General features: G+C 38.2%; 1 protein-coding gene across 1 annotated transcript in view; it reads right to left on the bottom strand.

Annotated features, from left to right (window-relative positions):
* The window catches only part of NOL4 (nucleolar protein 4), a 467,403-nt gene that overhangs the window by 210,067 nt on the left and 234,207 nt on the right, over positions 1–23,129 (bottom strand). Inside the window, exon 6 of the mRNA XM_052660447.1 lies at positions 4,653–4,936. Coding sequence (XP_052516407.1) covers positions 4,653–4,936 — 284 coding nt within the window. The remainder of the gene's footprint in view (positions 1–4,652; positions 4,937–23,129) is intronic.

Genomic DNA, 23,129 nt, shown 5'->3' with positions numbered 1-23,129 from the left:
GGTGATGGACAGGGAAGCCTGGCGTGCTGCAGTCTATGGGGTCACAGAGAGTTGGACATAACTAAGCAACTGAACTGAATGGTACTTCTCCAATGTTCCAGCAGCTAAGACTCCGTGCTTCAAATTCAGGAGGCCCAGGCTTGAACCTGGGTCAGAGAACTAGATCTCTCGTGCCACAGCTAAGATCTGGCAAAGCCAAAAAAATAAATAGTAAAAAAGATTCATCATGGCAGGTGCCCCACATCTGCCCTCTCATGTCACCCTGCCATATGCCCATCATATTACTTATAGAATAAGGACATAATAACCACTTTGAAATTCTTATCTGCTTGACTCTAAGCTTTTGAGAGCAGGGACCCTGCTTTGCTTATTTTCATATTTTGGTTGCTCTAACTAGGCCATTCAGATATGACCTAAATCAAACCCCTTACAAAGATACAGTGGAAGTGACAAACAGATTAAAAGGATTAGCTCTAATACACAGAGTGCCTGAAGAACTACAGACAGAGGTTTGTAACATTGTACAGGAGGTGGTGATCAAAACCATCCCCAAGAAAAAGAAGTGCAAAAACCAAAATGGTTGTCTGAGGAGGCCTCAAAAATAGCTGAGAAAAGAAGAAACTGAAAGGCAAAAGAGAAAAGGAAAGATATTCCCATCTGAATGCAGAGTACCAAAGAATAGCGAGGAGAGATAAAAAAGCCTTCCTAAGTGAACAATGCAAAGAAATAGAGGAAAAGAATAGAATGGGAAAGATTAGACAACTCTTCAAGAAAATTAGAGATACAAAGAAAACATTTCATGCAAAGATGGGCACAATAAAGGAAAAAAATAATATGAACCTAACAGAAGCCGAAGATATTAAGAAGAGGTGGCAAGAACACACAGAAGAAGTATACAAAAAAGATCTTCATGATCCAGATAGCCATGATGGTGTCTAATCACTCACCTAGAGCCAGACATCTTGGATGACGAAGTCAGGCTGGCCTTAGGAAGCATCACTGTGAACAAAGCTAGCAGAGGTGATGGAATTCCAGCTGTGCTATTCCAAGTCCTAAAACAAGATGCTGTTTAAGCGCTGCACTCAACATGCCAGCAAATTTGGAAAACTCAGCAGTGATCACAGGACAGGAAAAGGTCAGTGTTCATTCTAATCCCAAAGAAGATTCAAAGAATGTTCACACTATCACATAATTGAACTCATTTCACATGCTAGCAAACGAATGCTATAAAATTTTCCAAGCTAAGCTTTAACAGTATGTGAACTGAGAACTTCCAGATGTTCAAGCTTGATTTAGAAAAGGCAGAGAAACCAAAGATCAAATTGCCAACATCTGTTGGATCATAGAAAAAGCAAAAGAATTCCAGAAATACATCTACTTCTTCTTTATTGACTATGCTAAATCCTTTGACTGTGTGGATCACAAGAAACTGTGGAAAATTCTTAAAGAGATGGGAATACCAGACCACCTTACCTACCTCCTGTGAAACTTGTATACAGGTCAAGAAGCAAGTTAGAACTGGACATGGAACAATGGATTGGTTCCAAACTGGGAAAGGAGTATGCCAAGGTCACCTTGGTTATGGTCACCTTGATTATTTAACTTATATGCAGAGTACATCATTTGAAATGCCAGGCTGGATGAAACTCAGGCTGGAATCAAGATTGCCAAGAGAAATATCAATAAGCTCAGATATGCAGATGATACCACCCTTATGGCAGGAAGTGAAGAGGCACTGAAAAGCCTCTTGATGAAGGTGAAAGAGGAGAGTGAAAAAGCTGGCTTAAAATGCAACATTCAAAAAATGAAGATCGTGGCATCTGGTCCCATCACTTCATGGGGAACAGATGGGGAAACAGTGACAGACTTTATTTTCTTGGGCTCCAAAATCACTGCATGTGGTGACTGCAGCCATGAAATTAAGACACTTGCACCTTAGAAGAAAAAATACGAAAAACATACACAGTGTATTAAAAAGAAGAGACATTACTTTGCCAACAAAAGTCCATCTAGTCAAGGCAATGGTTTTTCCTGTAGTCATATATGGATGTGAGAGTTGAGCACCAAAGAACTGATGCTTTTGAGCTGCAGTGTTGGAGAAGACCTTTGAGAGTTCCTTGAACTGCAAGGAGATCAAACAAGTCAATGCTAAAGAAAATCAATCCTTAATATTCACTGGAAGGACTGATGCTGAAGCTGAAGCTCCAATACTTTGACCACCTGATGAAAGAGCTGACTCATTAGAAAAGACCTGATGCTGGGAAAGGTTGAAGGCAGGAGGAGAAGGGGATGACAGAGGACGAGATGGTTGAATGGCATCACTGACTCAATGGACATGAGTTTGATCAAGCTCTGGGAGATAGTGAAGGACAAGGAGGCCTGGTGTGTTGCAGTGTACTGGGTTGAAAAGAATGAGAAACAACTGAGTGACTGAACAACAAGTTAAAAATTTTGCCTATGGCCTGAAATATACAGGATCACCCATTCTCAAGTCTCTGCCCTTTAAACGTATGATACTTTTTCATTCCTATAGAGATAAAAAGTTGCAGAACAGAGAATACAATTTGTCTTCTGGAGGGTTTAGAGGAACACTGTGAGGAGACCTACCTGGACAGCTGCAAGAACAAAGGATTCCCACACAAAGAAGTCTGCAGTGACCAACCACACCCCTTTCCCTTTGAGCATAAAAGAAGCCTGAATTCTACCTTGGGTAAGATTGTTCTTTGGGAGACTAGTCCACCACCTTCTGGGTCTACTGGCTTTCAAATGAAAATTCTACCCCTAACCCCAGTACCTTGACTTATTGGCCTTCTATTGGTGAGCAACAAGAGCTTGGGCTCGGTAACACACATACCCTTAGTGGCTGTACCCACAGCCTTATGAATAAAGACCCTTCTCTCTCTGCCTTGTCTCTACTATGTACTCGTTGCTGCTAATGTAACAGGTATTTAATATATTCTTTTTGAAGAAAGTCCCTCTGGTTTCTGGTGGCAACATGCTGCCACAACTATCTTACAAATTCAGTTATTTTCTACTCAATCTGCTTTGATTCCTCAGCAGTGTCCATCAGCGCTGACCATTCTCTTTCTTGAAAGGTGGACTTAGCTTCCTTACACAATGCCCTTCTGATTTTTTCTCTGTCTCTCTGGTTACTTCTTAGTCAGCTGCAGAGGTTGTTCCTTTATGAAACCATTAAACATTCCTCCTCTGAGGTGTCTTCTCCTCTCTGGAGCCCTTTTCCTATCTTACTCTTTGCAGGTTAATCAATCTGTGTTTTCATAATCCCATTTTAATAGAGGTAGAAAAGTAAGTTCATTCTGTTTAATGAATGGAAGAACATATTTTAATGAGCATAGTTCCCACAGTAATATTGAACAAGGAGGGAAACGCGAAGAGCAAACCATTGGATGATTTTTGAAAAAAAAAAAAAAATCTTAAGCAGATTTATAGCATTAAAAGGACATTTCCTGAATAAGTTTTATAAAGATAGGGTTATGTGGAGGGCAGGGAAACTTAAGGGTTATTTTGTCCTGTAAAATATAACAGAGTGATTCTCATGTCAGTGAATATAAAATCATCTGTGTTTGTATGATATGGCTTTAATCCACTAAAGACAGTACTGTGCATTCACCAATGCGCAAGTTGTAACAGCCTCCCTCAGGCAAAAGTGCGTAAGTGTCTGATAATGTCTAGTGACTTGCTTAAAAGAGGATAAAACAACACACCCTCAGGCAGGCAAGAGGATTTAAATAGAGCCAATTTAGGAAGCATAATGCTTTAGCAAATTCAGAAATTAATCCAGATTAAGACATTTTGCTTTTAGGATCTATTTCAAAAGACCAATTCTACAACTCTAACTTAGAAATGAGAGCAGGGGAGGGAGTGAAAACATACAGGCTATAAATATCCTCAAATGTATAAAAGTATACCATCAAAACGTATAGAGCAAAATCATCAACAAGAATTATCTCAAAATGATAGAAATATAGCTTCACTTTAAATGAATAAATCCGTTGGGAATGGGGAAGATTGTAATTTATACTAATATAAAGAATCTAGAAATGTAGATAATACATCTGCACATGTCTTTTGCATAATACAATTTAGAGAAAACTGTTCAAGGAGTTATTTAATCTGTATGTTTCATCCATAAAACTGACACGTTTTGTCTATGTGCATGAAGTAAGTTATGGATCAAAGGTACCAGGTCTCTACAGCAAACTTAAGAATTTAATTGAAATTGTATTGCTACATATACCTATCCTATTCTATCCAGGTGAAACTAGAAGTGATCTTTTTATAGTCCAAATTGTGTCCTCAGAGCTAAACTTTCACATCTGAGCTCAACAAAATCCCAAAGACACACCATAAGATTATATAAGTGAGGCACATTAAATCAAGTGATTCCATGTATAAAAACCTACCACTCTGTATGAGAAAGGATCCCTTTCAATCACTGTTATACCTGAAATTTATTCTGTTCATGTAACATGGACATGCAGTGTCTACAGTTAGCGATTTCTTGGGAACTCACTGTTGGGCTTTGTTTAAAATACTTCTAGTGACAATGATCTTTGTTTCCTGTATACGTATTTCTTTGTGACTTTCATGACCAACTTAAAAATTCATTGAAAATCGTAACATGACCGTACCTTGCTTCCATTTTCTCTCGCTTCTCGTTCCATCTTGAGGTCGGAAATTAGAAGGTTCTTATATTTGTTTTTTCCATTAGTGCTATGGTCATCTATTCTGTATTCCGAAGTCAGCTGTGCTGAGAGGGGACTGTCGCTCAGGTTCAGTGGTTGCTCGTCCTGTTCCAGCCCAGCTTTGCCATCACAGTTGGGGTCGCCCATCTCCCTGCTGTGTGTTCCCCCTGAAGCAATTGAACTGTGCCCCAGAGTCTCGTTGCCATTGAAGCTCTCTGTGGCAGAATCATCTGTTGGAAAGAAAAAATTTATATTTTGATTTTAATTGATATGCTGATAAGTTTCTACTTCAACAAACATTTATTGAGCTCCTATTCTGGGCTTGGCATGGTACTAACCAATTTTACATATAATGTGCAGTTTATCCTTAGCAACAAACTTGTGAAGTAGTCTGTATCATTTTTAACCTAGAAGGCATATATATGTAGGCACAAAAAGTGAAGTATAAAATAAATAGAAGATAAAATAATCTGAAGACAAAATAAGCCTTTCAATTGCAAACACAATCTCAAAGAAAAGTAAATTTTTAAAAATTGCCAATTATTTTGCAAGTAGTTTTTGTTTTTTTCAGTGAGACTGTCCAGATTCAGTGAAAACTCTCTGATGAGAGCATTGTCCATCCTGCTAGCGGGTTATATACTAGTACAAGCTTTATGGGCGTTTAATTTGATCTGAAACATCAAAAGTACTCAGAAATTTTGCTCAGCCATTATAAAGGCTTTAAAGCCTAAGGGGTTTAATCATTGCCGGCATCTCTCTACAGATAAAAAGACCCTGAAATCAGTGTTGCTTATATCAATAATACAAAATTTTAGAAATGATACAGATTGTCAAAAATAGAAATTTGGCTTAATGTATGTTGGAACATTTAGAATATTATGGAATTTGTCAATATCCCATTTTAAATATGAAGGAAAATGTGAATCAAGAGGCACTAAATGGAAAAAGCTAGTTACAGAAAGGTGTGGTCAATATGACCCCAATTTTGTGAAAAGAAAACATAAATACAAAAACAAAAAGACTGAAAAGCTGTAGTCTAAAATGTTAATATTGATATTGTCTTAACAGTATGGCACTGGATTTTCTAACATATTCTCTATTACTACTCTATATAGAATTCATAGATGCAGATGGTGACTGCAGCCATGAAATTAAAAGATGCTTACTCCTTGGAAGAAAAGTTATGACCACCCTAGATAGTATATTCAAAAGCAGAGACATTACTTTGCCAACTAAGGTCCATCTAGTCAAGGCTATGGTTTTTCCTGTGGTCATGTATGGATGTGAGATTTGGACTGTGAAGAAGGCTGAGCACCAAAGAACTGATGCTTTTGAACTGTGGTGTTGGAGAAGACTCTTGAGAGTCCCTTGGACTGCAAGGAGATCCAACGAGTCCATTCTGAAGGAGATCAACCCTGGGATTTCTTTGGAAGGAATGATGCTAAAGCTGAAGCTCCAGTACTTTGGCCACCTCATGCGAAGAGTTGACTGAGTGGAAAAGACTCTGATGCTGGGAGGGATTGGGGGCAGGAGGAGAAGGGGACGACCGAGGATGAGATGGCTGGATGGCATCACGGACTCGATGGGCGTGACTCTGAGGGGACTCCGGGAGATGGTGATGGACAGGGAGGCCTGGCGTGCTGCGATTCATGGGGTCGCAAAGAGTCGGACACGGCTGAGCGACTGAACTGAACTGATAGAATTCATAATGTACTATAAAGTATATCATTTATAACACATAATATATAATTTTCTAATAACAAAAATGGAATAATTATTGAAGAAACAGGGAAGGAGAAGAAGCAGAACTAAGAACACTTTTCTGGCTTTAAAATACAGAAGAAAATCGGTTAGAAGGAAATAATATCAATGTATTGAGAGCAAAGAAAAATAAAGTTTACCTAAACAATAAAATTCTGTTTGTCTTAATTTCTTCTTTATATTCAGAGTAAGAATTTGCTATTCATTTTAAAGGATTATGACTGAGAAGGCATTAAACTGCTTCCTTTTAGGGCAGAGTTGCTGATGAAACCATGGAAATATCTGTGACTTTTTGTGAATTTTTTGTTTGATTTCCAATATTTTCAAGTTTGCTTTCCTTTTATAGAGTACAATGAAATATTTGCCGTCTTCTAATCAATCAAAATCATGGAAATAATGTTTACATTCTGAAGGAGTGGTATAACTCACCTGTTAGTTTCTTTATTCAACAAACATTTACTGAGTGCCTGATTTTGGCCAAAAGCGGGTAAAATATTTGGTCAATAGAGAATCTGGTGCCTTCAAAGCGTTCACAGATAATTTAGTAACAGAAAAATAAAGATGAAGCTAAAATACAGAGCAAAAAAAGGAACAAGGGATCCAGAACAAGGGATCAAGATATCCAGAAGGTTTTCTAAAGAAGGTGGCATTGGAGTTGAATTCCAAAGCTTGAATCAGGTGAAGAGCCTTCCCCACCTAGAAATTGTCAGGTGCAGTCACAGAGGAAAGAATATGCAGGCCCATGAGAAATAAGAGTACAGAGCTGAGTACCAAAGAGACACTGATGAAAGGGAAACCTAAAAAGGGAGGAAAAGAAGTGTTTTGTGCATCAAAGAACTTGGATTTTATCTTGAGCAAACAAGTAATTTTAATTACCTGTGGGAAGTAATGTGAAAAAAAAAAAATGTTTTAAAGAGATAACTCTGTCTTTGACGAGGAGAATGGTATGAAGGCAACAGTCTGGAAGCTGGGGCGACCCTTAGGAGATGTAGACGTCATCTAAGTCAGCTTGTTGAAAGCTCAACAAACTCTAAGCAAAACAGCAGCAGTGCAGAGTAAGAGGGGGTGACTAAAAATATTTTAGAATAGAAAAGGTATGTAAAACAAACATACAGTTATCAAAGGTAAAACATTGGAGGGAGGGATAAATCAGGAGCTCGGGATTAACATACATACACTACTATATATAATGAATAGATAACCAACAAGATCCTACTATACAGCAAAGGGGAACTCTACTCAATCTTCTGTAATAACCTAAATGGGAAACATATCTGAAAAAATGAACATATGCATATGTATAACTGAATTACTCTGCTGTATACCTAAAACAAATGCATACTTGAAAATAAAATATATTTCAGTAAAAATTAAAAAAAAAAAGAGAAGAAGTAAGACTGGTAATGGTTGGATACAGGGCTAGGAAAAACTCTAGGTTTCTTACTCTAGTGAAAAATAAAAACAAAGGGCATTCAGTCTAATTTTCAACAAAATAGTATTTTTTAAGCAATTCTCTGAACATATTTTGTGAGAAAATGAAAATGAGTTTGCAGGATAAGAAATTACTCTGTTTATGTACTCATTCAAAAAAGGACCTCATTTGGTGGAAAAAACAAGAGAATTTAGGAAACTGGCCATAAGTAATATGTATAGTGTTTTCCACAATTATTAATTTGAGAAATCAATAACATTCTTTTAACAATGAACTATCCAATGTTTGAGAAACAAAATTAGGATATAACTTATGTAAGTAATTTGGAATTTTAATAATGTCCTTCTATGCTAAGTCATATGGTCATGCTAACATACAAAAAGTTATTTCTAAGAAATCCAAAGAAAAGTATAATGGACTGATTCAAGTCCAATTATTTAACTCATGAAGAAAATTGTGATTTTACGTTTGTGTACTTGAATCCCTTCAAAATAATATTTTATGTAAGAGATTTTTATCATTACATTAAAAAATATAACCTCAAAGATATTTTTAAAAACTAAATCTATATTCACATAGAACAAATCCAATGTCAATTATAGTCAAACCTGTTATATCTGTAATTTTAATCTGTATCATCATACATATTAATAAAATATATCATTTATTCATTTTTCAGATAAGAGAAGGGTTAGCATTTATCAAGAGACTCTTTAATAAATGTCATGTATATATAATTTCGGTACAAAGCATAAACAATAAAGAAAGAAAATATTTTTAGAGAGAGTGGTTCACTCCAGATGTTACCAAGGTAACTAAATTCAACAGCTTTACATATTTCAGTTCCTCAGTAAATCATATGTTTCATGAAGGACAAATTATTTACTAATTTGTATCAAATACATATTCACATGTTTTATCTTGTGAATGGTAAAAGAATCAATTTCACACGCCACTGTTTCAGAAATCAAAATTTAAAACAAAGTTTTTGATGTCTATATTAGAAAAATTTAATATAAAAAAGTGAACAGACATTAAACTGAGGACTCATTAACCATTTTTTATTACCTACTTGCATAAAACCACGTTCATCGTTTTCATTCTCTCTTCCTTAAAGATAATTTTTTCAGAATTACAGATCACAAATCTGAGACTCCTGTTAATCATAACAATTCACATCAGATTACTGCTTTACAGGGGAAACCTGCTTTCTTACCCAACAGAATTTGCTCCATCCTGAGTGGCTGCAGGCGTGTGGGTACCAGGCTGCTAGACACAGAGTGTAAGCTTAAGATCTGTAGTTATGATCATTACGTTCGCAGGCCCAGAATGATGGTGCTCCTCTCAAGTTTCAGTGCAGGTACCATAGCACTGGAACCAAAAACTGTATTTGAGTCCCAAGGAAAAACAGCACCTGGAGCTTTGGAAATTAAGAGTGCCCAGGGTGCCTAGCAACAAAGGAGAATGTGGAATATGATGACAGGTAGTGTGGGATCTAGTGACATCAGAAGGGCAGTTGGTTATTTGAGTTGCATTTGCACTGAGGTTTTGGTGGGATGGATTTAGTATTGTGAAAGGGGCTGTCCACTTGAGCTTGGCTGTGGCTCTCGTCTATAACACTAACATGGGTAGCAGGCTATTTCCTTCTTTCGCCTTCCCCACTCCTCATTTTCTCCAAAAGTTAGTACAGATTCTAGAGATATTGTTTAAATTATTTCTAACATCTCCACCAGTGCGAAGTAGATTCATCAACACCAGTCGATAGTTAGTTTTCCCTATATAAAATGAATTAACCTATAACAGTATGTGTGGTATATGGCTGTAGGTATATTTAAATATATCTATATATACACATATATGTATATCTATCTTTTATATATAAAATATTAATAATATGATATATATATATATTTTTGAAATATCCCAAAGCACCTGACCTACTTTCTTACTCACTTTTAGTAGCTCTTCATTATGGCCTTTAGGCAAAGTGCCTTGGGCAAAATGAATAGGAAAAATATATATCATCCTTATTTTAATTTTAATACTTGGAAATTTAGTCCTAAATGAAGGTCAGATGCTCATAGGGCCCCCCCAAATTTTTAATATTTGCCTCCAAATGCAATATAGTTTCCTTTCTCTAGTCCTCTGACTACATTTTGAAATCAAAACATTCAGACTAAGCGAAAATTTACTGATGCAGATAAATTCATGTGTGTGTTACATATGCATGCCTAACTGCTACTGAAAGGTTAAAGGACATTGATTCTAAAATGATCAAACTGATATTGGGAGTAAGAAAATAACAAGGAGATTCAGTTCTCAAGTAAATTAATTCTATCGAAGGGTGTTATCCCAGTCTGGGAGCTCCGAATTCAGACCATGTCATTGCAAGGACAGGCTCTAATTATAGGAGCAAGATAGTGCAGGCACCGAAATAAGCTATATGTTCGAAAGGATATCACTAACCTCAGCACAATAATTAAAGAAAACTAATTCAGAGCCACGAATGAGGAGATGATATTCATTTCTCTATATCACTTTGTTTACAAAGTTTAACTTAACCAAATACCTATTGTGCGTTAGACACTCTTTCTGCGATTGTGAGTCCAGAGAGACTCCATGTAGAATTTGTTCTTAACTTGACTATAACAAAAGAATTACAATGCAAGTCAGAAAACAGCATTTGTCCCACATTAAGTTTCATAGAAGGCACAATGAGTAAACAAGGTTTTCAGAGAGAGAAAAGTTGCTTATGCATCATGGAGGGTGAGGATGGTATCAGTTACAAGAGGTGCAATCTGAAGGAGGTAAAATACACATAGATACATATTGGTGATGATGTAGGTTATTTTAGTTCAGAGAGCATATGAGAAAAAGAGATATAGGCAGGAAAGAGCTAGAAGAGGACAGAGAACTGAGTACATTCTACATTTCTACATACTAAGACAGGGAACTGTATGTTTCAGCAAGTTGTGGACATTTTATTGTATATTCCTTTTTTGGATCACATAAAATAACTGATGGTTCTTCCAGGGTAGGTACTTGGAGAAGCCAACTGATTAGGTGAGTTTAGGCTGTTAAAAGTCTATCTCTGCTCCTACCTTACCTGCTCCAACTGATCAATAAAACTTTCTCCCAATTCTAAGAGGACCCATTTTAAAAAAATGGTCATTCATGACTGATCAATGGTTTCTTAATTAGCTAAATAAGTTATTATAAAATATAACTTTCATGCTTACACATTAGCTTAAGGTTTCAAAAACCAGACATTTTACAGAAAATGATATGCATTAATGTTTTTTATAATCACAGTGTAATTTGAAAATATCTGATTTATTTTGCTGATGAAGTCAACAGTTACTGTGAATACTGTGTTTTACTGATTATATTCACAGCACAATAAAATGCTAAATTTCAGCTAGAGATAAGTGAAAATTATATATGTTTGGATATATACGTATACATATATATACATGTGTGTGTTTGTGTGTGTGTATAGTGCTTTATACAAAGTTGATGTCATCTATAAGGTGAGGTCACATACAAAAGAATGCAAGCAGTGTTAAGGGGTAGGGTGGACAACTGACGAGAAAACAGGGATCTCAGCACGACAACCATAAGAAACTAACCTCTGCCTACTACTTGAATAAACTCTCAAGTACATTCTTTACCAGATTTTCCAGATTAGAGGTTAGACAGGCTGACCCCTTGATTTTAGCCTTTGTGATAACCTGAGCTTAAAACCTAGTTGAACTTGCCTCAACTTTTGACCTGTAGAACTGATGAGCTCGTGGCAATTTATTACACAGCAACAGAAAATGAATACAAGGACAAACATAAAGGAATGTCTATGGTGGATCAGGATAGGTAATACCACTTAAAATTATTCAAGTATACTCAATGATTGGTGTGGACCAGTGTTTCTCAAACTTTAATTGCTCCAGAATCTCCTGGGTAGATAGTTAACAATACAGATTCACTTGGGCACTAAAAACTTCTAACTCAATAAAAATCAGAAATGCTGGTTTCTTTTACCTTGTTCAGGGGCAAGAGATGAAGAAGCAATTCTCTTACAAGAGTTCTGGGGCCATTAATTAGTGTAGATCATCTCCCACAACTAACTGGTTGAATATGGAATTGTGGGTGGTAACTGCTAATAACAAGATAACTGAATATGACTGACAGCCCCCAAATCTGAGCTCAGTAAGACAGAATCCAAGCATATTTTAATGTCATTTAATAAATCTCTAGGAAATTTTCAGAAAAAGAGACGAGCCAAATATTCTTTCCCTTATCAAAACTAATCAGAACTTCACAAAAAAGCCAGAGCCAGTCGGGTTCACTTTTTAAAAGACTCCTAAAAGGATATGTTTTTTTCCTGAAGAGCTTATATCAATATGTATTGAATAACCAAAGATGTTATTTTTGGGGAAAAGATCACTTTGATTACTTTAACAAACTCTTAGGCAAGAAGGGCTTTACCAAGGTCAAGAGTACAATTGCAAAATCAAGAAACTTTATTCTGCCCATAAACCAGAGCTGTGTACCAACTACATGTTCACTTGTGCTCAAATTATTGTCTGATTTTGCTTACATGGTACGCAAAGAGTATTGTCCAGGAAAGACTGTCAAATTCTTCCAATTTTGTTCCCGGAGTCCCTCGTGTTCTTTTCCCTGTCCTCATGGCAACTCCTCAAGCTATCTGTGTGCAAACGGGCTTTCCAAGTCATTTTACTGAGAAATAGGTTGACAGATTGATTATCCCTTAACTGAAATTCCCCCACAGGAAAATGCTACTTCAGCTAGACACTTGTAATTGAAACCTTTTATCTCTAATTGTGGAATGGAAGGCTTTTCTCTTGGTATTTTTAGCCATTAGCAAGCAGGTGAAGAAGTGTATTGTTGTTTCGAAAGTGTGTGTAGAGGAAGAAATCCTAAAATTATCTGGACCTAATTCATTCCCAGGTTCTCAGAGTAACTTGGAGGCAAATGATTAGAGTGTCTGATCTGTGATGTTTTCTTTTAATCCTGCTGCTCTCAAAAATGTCCCTCTCCCTCCTGTAGTGGGTGAACCAGGACCACTCACTGCTGAAGCAGAAGCTTTCATGCCCAACCTCCTGAAATTCCAAGAAACTTGAGCCACCTAGCACTTTGGAGACTTGATAAGGAAATCCTATATTAAGAATTCTGAAAGGCTCCCCACACACTCCTTCCTCTTCTAATGGGTCACCTACTGGTCTGCTCTCAAGCCCATCTTTCCCTTTTCTTTGCAAACCATTTCTCAGATTTCCTTGGCCTTGTTTTATGACTGGTTTAAACAATGAGAAGTATTGGCAGTGACAGGAGGGGAGAAGAAAATGCCTAAGTATCCCTATTTCCCCCATCCACACACAGTTCTCCTCTGATTCAGGAGAACTCTCAGTTTCCAACTTTGTTAAAGGGTGGGGTGAGGGGGTCTTGTCCACATTCCAGCTCCCACCAGGAAGCATCTTCCTGCCAGAAAGCATCCTATGCATGTCTGTTTACCAGCAGGTAGCTCTGGCTCTTGGCCTCTAGTAATGCTATCTCCTCTCCAGCTTTTCCACTTCTAGCTCTAGCAGAGGCTTCCTTTTATAAGTAATTCCTACACTGCTTTACACATTGTGAAGGCCTTATTTTCATTTTTTTCTAATGAATGTCATGGAATGAACAACATTTTCCAGATTGAATCACAACGAATAAAATTCACTTTACTTTGGCCTCAGGACTTCTGTTTTGTAGTACCTGTGATGTTTTTATAGTCAATATCTTGTAACTGTTTTCCTTCATAATGTCAATTCACTATTTGATATCTAAGAGATTTTTACTAAGCTTTCTTTATTTCTACCTCTGGGGTTGAAATCCATCATTATCTGTAACAGTGATATTTATGAATTTATTAGCTATCTTGAAGAATTCAAGGTCATTAAGCATTTATTGGCAATTATAAAGCAGTATTATTTAGACACTTGTCAAGATATTGGCATCTTTCTAATAAAGACTAAATTATTTTGATTGATTTAGACAAAAGGATTCATCTCAGTAATGCCAGTTGCTTTGGCTCATTAAACATCTTAATTACACAAATCATTTTGGTAGTTATTTCCTTTACAATATTTAAAACAGACCTGGGCATAAAATAAGACTATCAGTATTCCTGTTTTATAGAGCTCAATAAAGAATTTAATTGCTCAAGTCACCTTGACAGTGACAAACATAGGATTAGATACTGACTTAATTCTAGATCAAATTTCTATTTAAATGGTACTGCTACACCTCAGCAGGAAACACATGTTCAGGTATTGTGAGGAGAAAAGCCTGAAAAAGACAGGTGGTTTGCTGTGGGGGAAAGAAAGGAGCTAACTTTCAATTTAGCATGCTCTTAGAGATACTACTAAATTGAAGGGTGTATTCTGAGTTGCCCATTTTGCCATAACATCAGGAATCACAGTGATCAGCCTGTTACCACCTTCTCCTCACTTAACAAAAGCCTTCTGCCTACCCTTCTTGTAATTAGCATAAACTGAACAGCCATGTTTTTATAAATGCAGATGAACTTTCAGTCTCACCATGATTAGAAGAGTACAGGCTGACCAATGACATGATATTTATAACCAAAGACAATTCTGTTTGACACTCAGGGCTGAATGATATCAAATGATACTATTTTAGAAAACTTACTGAAATTTTGAAAGCAGGACAAATCAAAGAATTTATAATTACAAGAGATCAAAGAAAACCAACATTAACATATTTAAAGGATATAGAAAATTAAGTCCTCTTGTTGAAGGAGAACAGTAATAGATTTGTCAGTTTTTTATTTAAAAAGTGATTCCATTTCACCACAAGGAAACTGAAATTTGTAACTATGTGTGGTGATGGATATTAACTAGATTTACTGGTTAGCATTTCACAACCTATACACCTATTAAATCATTATGTTGTACACCTGCCACTAATATAAGCTTGTATGTCAATAATAACTCGATTAAAAAAAAGTAAAGGAGTTACCCTCAGACCACAGTTAAGATCCATGCAAATCACCATGAAGCCACGGGCCTTGCAGCCACCTCAGCAGAATAAAGCTCTGATACCATTTATATTCCCACCATCACCCTGGATCACTGTGAGTCTGGGTGAAGGGCAGACAAGGGCCAATGGTCACACTCATGGGAAAGGGTATGAAACCTGGATGTCATGAATGGCTTCACTGTTATAAATGAGTATTCAGTAAGTGCATAAGGTGTGCATACTCTGTTTTTACTGTGAATAAAAACTAAGGAAACAAGGAGAAAGGGAGGAAGACCTACCAACCCAACTCTAAAATAAACTTCTCTGTAAAAATAGCAGCCACTGTGCTTGCAATGTAGAGAATAAAGTATAAGTCAGAGACATTCATTGGAGAAGGCAATGGCACCCCTCTCCAGTACTCTTGCCTGGAAAATCCCATGGATGGAGGAGCCTGGAAGGCTGCAGTCCATGGGGTCGCTGAGGGTTGGACACGACTGAGTGACTTCACTTTCACTTTTCACTTTCATGAATTGGAGAAGAAAATGGCAACCCACTCCAGTGTTCTTGCCTGGAGAATCCCAGGGACAGGGGAGCCTTGTGGGCTGCCGTCTATGGGGTCACACAGAGTTGGACATGACTGAAGTGACTTAGCAGCAGCAGCAGCAGAGACATTCATAACAAAATGTTCTACTTTCATAACAGCAGAATCCTAGAGTGCTCATCAAGAGTTCACAATGTATTCAGACTTATCACCACCCAGGTGGCACTAATGGTAAAGAGCCCTTCTGCCAATGCAGAAGACGTAAGAGACATGGGTTCAATCCCTGGGTTGGGAAGATTCCCTGGAGGAGGGCACAGCAACCCACTCCATTATTCTTGCCTGGCGAATCCCATGGACAGAGGAGCCTGGTGGGCTACAGTCCAAAGGGTCTCACAGAGTCAGAAGCAACTGAAGTGACTTAGCACACATGCATGAGGATAAAATGGTGAGACATTTTCAGCAACAGACATAGCACTTGCTTTGGTTGCATTAACTCAGTAACTTAACAAATAGTAAAGATAGAAGAGTTATTTCCACTTTGTGCATTTCTATTTCACACTCAATCTCACTATATTTGAATCAGTTTAAAGCCTTAATTTTGTTAATCCTGAATTAAATGACAAAAGGTTAGTTTGAGCACTGGTTTTGGGGAAAAGGAGGCTCATGGTCAAGGGAACCATGAAAGCACTGAAAATATTGAATCTGAAGCCAAGCAAACTCTTTCAAGTCATAGATGGTTGAGGGACTGACTCTAATGGAACAGACTGGACAACGTGAGGGCAGCCATCATATCCTAAATTCTCCTCTAAAGTACAGGCTCTCCCAGATCCATCCCTACCAACACCCACAGAACAATGTTTGAAACAAGGTCAACTTGTTTTAAAAAATGGTTGGAAGATCACAAAATCATGCTTTCCGTCTGCGGTGGAGCCTAACGGATTCATTTCTCAAGCAAAAGCTGGAACCAGCATTCTAAACCTCTCTCCAGGAACCAATGACCAGCCAGGGTCATGTTTACTTTCTCTGCTGAGGTTAACTGCTTTATTTTGGAAGACATTGTCCATATCAGGAAAAAAAGATAGTTTTCATAACTGACCTAATTTATTCTTTATAGGGACCCAGTGAATCAAAGCTGATAGGCATTATCTGCCCTGTCTTACCAACATGAAAACAGTTGAGTCTTGAAAATATTCCATGCATCTCAGTTAGCAGAGCTAATGAATGACAAAGCTGACACTTAACGGCAGATGTCACATCCAGCCCTTGTAAACCAGTGTGCTCTACTAGTTCTCATGCAGGGCAGGCTTTAGAGAGGGTTTGAGTATGAGGATGGTAGAACATAAAGCAAACTAAAGAGGAAGTCTTTAGTTTCCTTTCTCAGCGATCAATGCAAAGAAATAGAGGAAAACAACAGGATGGGAAAGACTAAAGCTCTCTTAAAGAAAATTAGAGATACCAAGGGAACATTTCATGCAAAGATGGGCTCAATAAAGGACAGAAATGGTATGGACCTAACAGAAGCAGAAGATATTAAGAAGAGGTGGGAAGACACAGAACTATACAAAAAAGATCTTCACGACTGAGATAATCACGATGGTGTGATCACTCACCTAGAGCCAGATATCATGGAATGTGAAGTCAGGTGGGCCTTACGAAGCATCACTACAAACAAAGATAGTGGAGGTGATGGAATTCCACTTGGGCTATTTCAAATTCTAAAAGATGATGTCATGAAAATGCTGCACTCAATATGCCAGAAAATTTGGAAAACTCAGCAGTGGCCACAGGACTGGAAAAGGTCAGTTTTCATTCTAATCCCAAAGAAAAGCAATGCCAAAGAATGCTCAAACTACTGCACAATTGCACTCATTTCACATGCTAGTAAAGTAATGCTCAAAATTCTGCAAGCCAGGCTTCAGCAGTACGTGAACCATGAACTTCCAGATGTTCAAGCTGGTTTTAGAAAAGGCAGAGGAACCAGAGATCAAATTGCCAACATCTGCTGGATCATGGAAAAAGCAAGAGAGTTCCAGAAAAACATCTATTTCTGCTTTATTGACTATGCCAAAGCTTTTGACTCTGTGGATCACAATAAACTGTGGAAAATTCTGAAAGAGATGGGAATACCAGACCACCTGACCTGCCTCTTGAGAAACCTATATGCAGGTCAGGAAGCAACAGTTAGAACTGGACATGGAACAACAGACTGGTTCCAAATAGGAAAAGGAGTACATCAAGGCTCTATATTGTCACCCTGCTTATTTAACTTCTATGCAGTGTACATCATGAGAAACACTGGGCTGGAAGAAGCACAAGCTGGAATCAAGATTGCGGGGAGAAATATCAATAAACTCAGATATGCAGATGACACCACCCTTATGGCAGAAAGTGAAGAACTAAAGAGCCTCTTGATGAAAGTGAAAGGAGAGAGTGAGAAAGTTGGCTTAAAGCTCAACATTCAGAAAACTAAGATTATGGCATCCGGTCCCATCACTTCAGGGCAAATAGATCGGGAAACAGTAGAAACAGTGGCTGACTTTATTTTTCTGGGCTTCAAAAATCACTGCAGATGGTGATTGCAGCCATGAAATTAAAAGACGCTTGCTCCTTGGAAGAAAAATTATGACTGTCTTAGGCAGCATATTGAAAAGCACAGACATTACTTTGCCAACGAAGGTCCATCTAGTCAAGGCTATGGTTTTTCTAGTAGTCATGTATGGATGTGAGAGTTGGACTGTGAAGAAAGCTGAGTGCAGAAGAATTGATGTTTTTGAACTGTGGTGTTGGAGAAGACTCTTGAGAGTCCCTTGGACTGCAAGGAGATCCAACCAGTCCACCCTAAAGGAGATTAGTCCCGGGCATTCATCAGAAGGACGGATGTTGAAGCTGAAACTCCAATACTTTGGCCACGTGATGTGGAGAGCTGACTCATTTGAAAAGACCCTGACGCTGGGAAAGATAGAGGGCAGGAAGAGAAGGGGATGACAGAGGATGAGATGGCTGGATGGCATCACCGACACAATGGACATGGGTTTGGGTGGACTCCGGGAGTTGGTGATGGACAAGAAGGCCTGGCGTGCTGTGGTTCATGGGGTGACAAAGAGTCGGACACAACTGAGCGACTGAACTGAAAGAGGAAGAGAAGGAGGGCGTGGAGAGGAAGACAACATGAAGACGATTTGGAACAAGCCCTAAAACAGGGAGCCATCCAGTAGGCAGGAGAAGAGGTATCTGGTGAAGAACACTGAGGCCAGGAATCATGGAATTATGAAGATATATCATAGGATGTCAGGAATTAGGAGAAATAAAGTGATCAAGTGATGGTCAGAGGGTTAGCGTCACAGGTACTGAAGTTGAAGAAATGCCCTCCAAGCACACATCTTCCTCTTACTCTGACACTCAAATCTACTAAATTACAAACAATTAAAGGCTAATGTTTTTTCTTCACTGTGTGCCCTGAAGGTAGCTTCATGACTTGTATGGAGCAGATATTCAACAAATGCCTGAAGAATTACATTGATTCCAAACCATATTGATTGTATATTTTCAATTCTTGATTTTCTTGATTTATAAAAGTTTGAAAAGTATATATATATATACTAACTTTCACTGAAGTAGATCATTTTCCCCTCAAATGTCTGAGAACCTTGTTTTAATATTCCTTTGCCTAAAGTAGTATGTATAGTAAGTCATCACTTGCAGTAGTTTTTAAAAGTAAATGGAAGAAAACATTCAGGTTTTGCTGATGGTTTATGTATTATAGTAAGAGGAATGGCAAAAAGTAATGTTAGAGTGAGTTTGAGAAAAATAAAAATGACTGAGAATGAAAAGTATGCTCAGGCAGTAAATATTCTTCTTATAGCAGTGGTATATATGTTCATTTTGATTAATACTATTTCCATTACGATAAATCACTGAACTCTCTACAAATCAAAATTTTTTTTAATCTGTCTTGGTTGACCATATAAAAAAACAATTTCAGTTTCTGTACTCACTGTATTCACTTAAACTCTGAAATATAAAATAAGAGTTTTTACAAAGTGATTATTTCTAATTAACCAAGAGTTGTTCAAAATATACTCCTCCCCACCCCACCCCCATGCTACTATACCAACTTTACATAACCATGACCATCTATAAAATTATCCTTTGAAAAAGTGCAAAGGATGATTTGATCCAAAGTGGATTCTGGTTTGAAAGCCCTGAGTTTCTTGACTTAAGCCAGAGAGAAGACATTTACTGAGCTTTGAATGGCCTGTTTTGGGGGGAGTTCATTGCTGATGGCTCCTTTTCATGATTCTTTCTCAGTGACTCTCCATTCAAAGAAACAAAACTGGACAACGAACATATCATTTTCGTGTATGGATGTCCTCTCTATATGCCTTCTGGAACAAATAAACCTGCCAACAGCCTACAGCCTTGGTAGCCACATGACCTCCCAGGTCAATACAGCCAAGGCAGGACCTGACCAAAGGGCCACCAAACTATAAAAGGTCAAAACAACCACCAATGTGGTCAAACAGAAAGGTGAATTGGGCCAAAGAGGTTCCATCTCTTAGATTAAGCTGCCTCCTCTCTCCTCAATGTGTGACCTAGTGATGAGCAGCATCAAAATCACCTGTGCACTTGTTAGAAACACAATCTCAGGTGCACCCCCAAACCTACTGGATCAGAATCTGCATTTTAACAAGACTCCCAGCCTACCCATGTGCATAATAAAATCTCAGAAGCCCAAACTCCTTACTGGTTTAGCAGGCATAACTGAGGCAAAGTCAGAAGGAAACACTTGGCTAAAGAGTTCACAAGAGACCATATTCAAGAAAATTCAGCAGAGGAAGCCAAACTGGGGGCGGGGGGCAGAGCAACACAGAGAAAAGGCGGCTAACAGAGGGACCATGTGGCAGGTTGGCCTCACGAGGTATCAGCACAATTATTAATTGTTCACCTCTCTGACTCTCAAATGATTTTCCAGGTGGCTCATTGGTAAAGAATCTGCCTGCAATGCAGGAGAAGTGGGTTTGCTCCCTGGGTTACGAAGTTCCCCTGGAGGAGGAAATGGCAGCCCACTCTAGGATTCTTGCCTGGAAAATCCCATGGAAAGAAGAGCCTGGTGGGCTACAGTCTGTCGGGTCACCAAGAGTCGGACACAACTGCGTACACATGCATGCATATACACTGACTCTCAGATGTGTTCCAGTTTGAGCATAGATATGGGGTTAGATAACCCCATATCTAACTCAGTAAGGTCAAAGCTAACTCACGGCCTGGTTGTTCTACACTTCTTGTTCTTGGATTCCTTAAATCACTGTCTCCCGTATTGTGACACAGCATTTTTACAAACAATGACTACTCTCATTATATGAAGCAACTACTGCAAATAAGTTCAACTGGTGCCTTCTATGCACCATGAAAAATAATTTAAAAATATGTACTAGGAATTTAATTTCTATCTACTCCTCAAAGCAGGCTCAGGTAATCTAATGTCACCAAGGTATATTCTGGGATCTTGATTAAATGACTTCCTCAAGGCCCCGCAAGTGCCCAGGCCTAATTCACATGCAGGGAGGCTGGCTTCATGGTCCTTATCTTTTCCCTTCGACCCCACACCTCTCCGGGAGACAATCTCATGTCACCTAATTCTTCTGGTAAAGCTGAAAACCCCAGCCATGAAAAGAAAGCATGCCAGGCATGGCTGTCTCTGAAGGTACAGAAACATTTTCTGTTTAAAGGATACTATCCCTCTCTATTTTTCTGACAAAATGCTTGAGTGTTTTATACATATGAATTCAGCATTATTTTTTAGACAAAACAAAACCAAGACACAGATGTTTTTAATTTTATTTTACTCTATTTAAATATTTTTGGTTTTTTTTCTGAAAAAAAATACACCTGTTTCTTACAGGCATCAAGGAATAATAACTGATTTGTAATAGTAAGTATAGTGACATAACAACCTAAAATTAATAAATTAAGCCAGGACAACGTTTCACATTTATTCAATATGCAGATCACTTCAGGTATTATTTACAACTGTTACAACTGGTGCAAAATGTATTATTAGTGAATGATTTCATGCCTCAAGAAATGGATTATTTTCTAATATGAATAATATCTTAAAGGCAAAGGAAAGTAATGGTTTATGTAAAATTCCAGTTTGCTCACATTTTCTACCATTAAGAGAAAGGTACCATGGCATTTGTATTTACACTCCTAATAATAAAAACTTTGAATTTCAAATTTTACATGCTTCACCTTTGTTTTTTATTTTTTATTTTTTGCTGCACCATGTGGCCTGTGGGGTTCCCTGATCAAGGATCGAACCTGCACCCTCTACAGTGGAAGCACGGAGTCTTAGCCACTGGACCCCAGGGAAGTCCCTACATGCTTCATCTTCAAAAGAAAAAAAATGATATATGCTTCATCTTAATATTACCTCTTTTAAGAAAAAAATGCATGCCAGAACAATGCATTCTAAGATAGATAGTGCATGCCTAGGTTACATATCCAGAGAATTCTAAGTTCTAATTCTCTTACAACTTTGGTTATTTTTCCTTTTAGAGGTGGGAAGAAGGAAAGCAAGGCAGGAATACAGCTGGGTGTAAGGCACAATCCTTGCCACATAGCAGCGGCTAAGTGTAAATAAATCACCCAGCGGATGGATGAAAGGAAAGAAGAAAAAGGGAGGAAGGAGAGAAGGAAGAAGCAAAAAAAAAGAAGGTAGGCACATGCTCCTTGATAATCAAAAAGAGTATTATAGTTTCAAAAATCAGGATATTGAAACAGTCCTGGTTTTGCTATGACTGATAATTAGATAATAATTCATTCTACTGAATTAACTGATAAAGTTTTTCAGATATATGAATCAGAGTAGGTGAAAAACAAACGAAAGATGAAGAGGGACAGTCTGGAGAGTAAGTCACGGCAGGGGAGGGGAAAGAAGAGAGGAGAGATGAATTGGTATAAAAGAGGCAGGGAAGGGTGGACAGGCAGGGAAGGCAGGAGACAACAGGGAGGGGAGGAGAGAGAAGGGGAATGATTGAGAAGGAGCCCTTACCCTGGTATGAATGACATAATCACTTAGTTGAGGTTGTCTGATTGTTACGTGTCTCCCCCAGGACCCCAAGCTCTGTGGGAGCAGGGACTAGGTTATTTTCACTCTCTGCTGTATCTATCACTGCTCCTGAGCCCAAGTGCCCTGCTTCTCTGTGGTAAGAATTATTTTATCTGTGATAAAGAAATGGGTCCTTTTATTTCCAATCTCTCATTGACAGATAATTTGCAAACTTGTAAAACCAGAAACATACAAAATACAAGCCCATTTGAAAGTGAAAGTCGCTCAGTTGTGTCTGACTCTTTGTGACCCCATGGACTACACAGTCCATGGGATTCTCCAGGCTTGAATATTGGAGTGGGTAACCTTTCCCTTCTTCAAGTGATCTTCCCAACCAAGGAATCGAACCCAGATCTTCCATATTGCAGGTGGATTCTTTACCAGCTCAGCCACAGGGAAGCCCAAGAATACTGGAGTGGGCAGCCTATCCCTTCTCCAGCGGATCTTCCCAACCCAGGAATTGAATCGGGGTCTCCTGCATTGCAGGCAGATTCTTTACAACTGAGCTATCAGGAAAGCCCACAAACCCATTTATTTGTGACTAAATTC

Source organism: Budorcas taxicolor, chromosome 22, assembly GCF_023091745.1.
Source record: "Budorcas taxicolor isolate Tak-1 chromosome 22, Takin1.1, whole genome shotgun sequence".
In the NCBI taxonomy this organism is placed as follows: Eukaryota; Metazoa; Chordata; class Mammalia; order Artiodactyla; family Bovidae; genus Budorcas; species Budorcas taxicolor.
The sequence above is the reverse complement of the archived record's forward strand: the minus strand, read 5'-3'. Positions and strand labels throughout refer to the sequence as shown.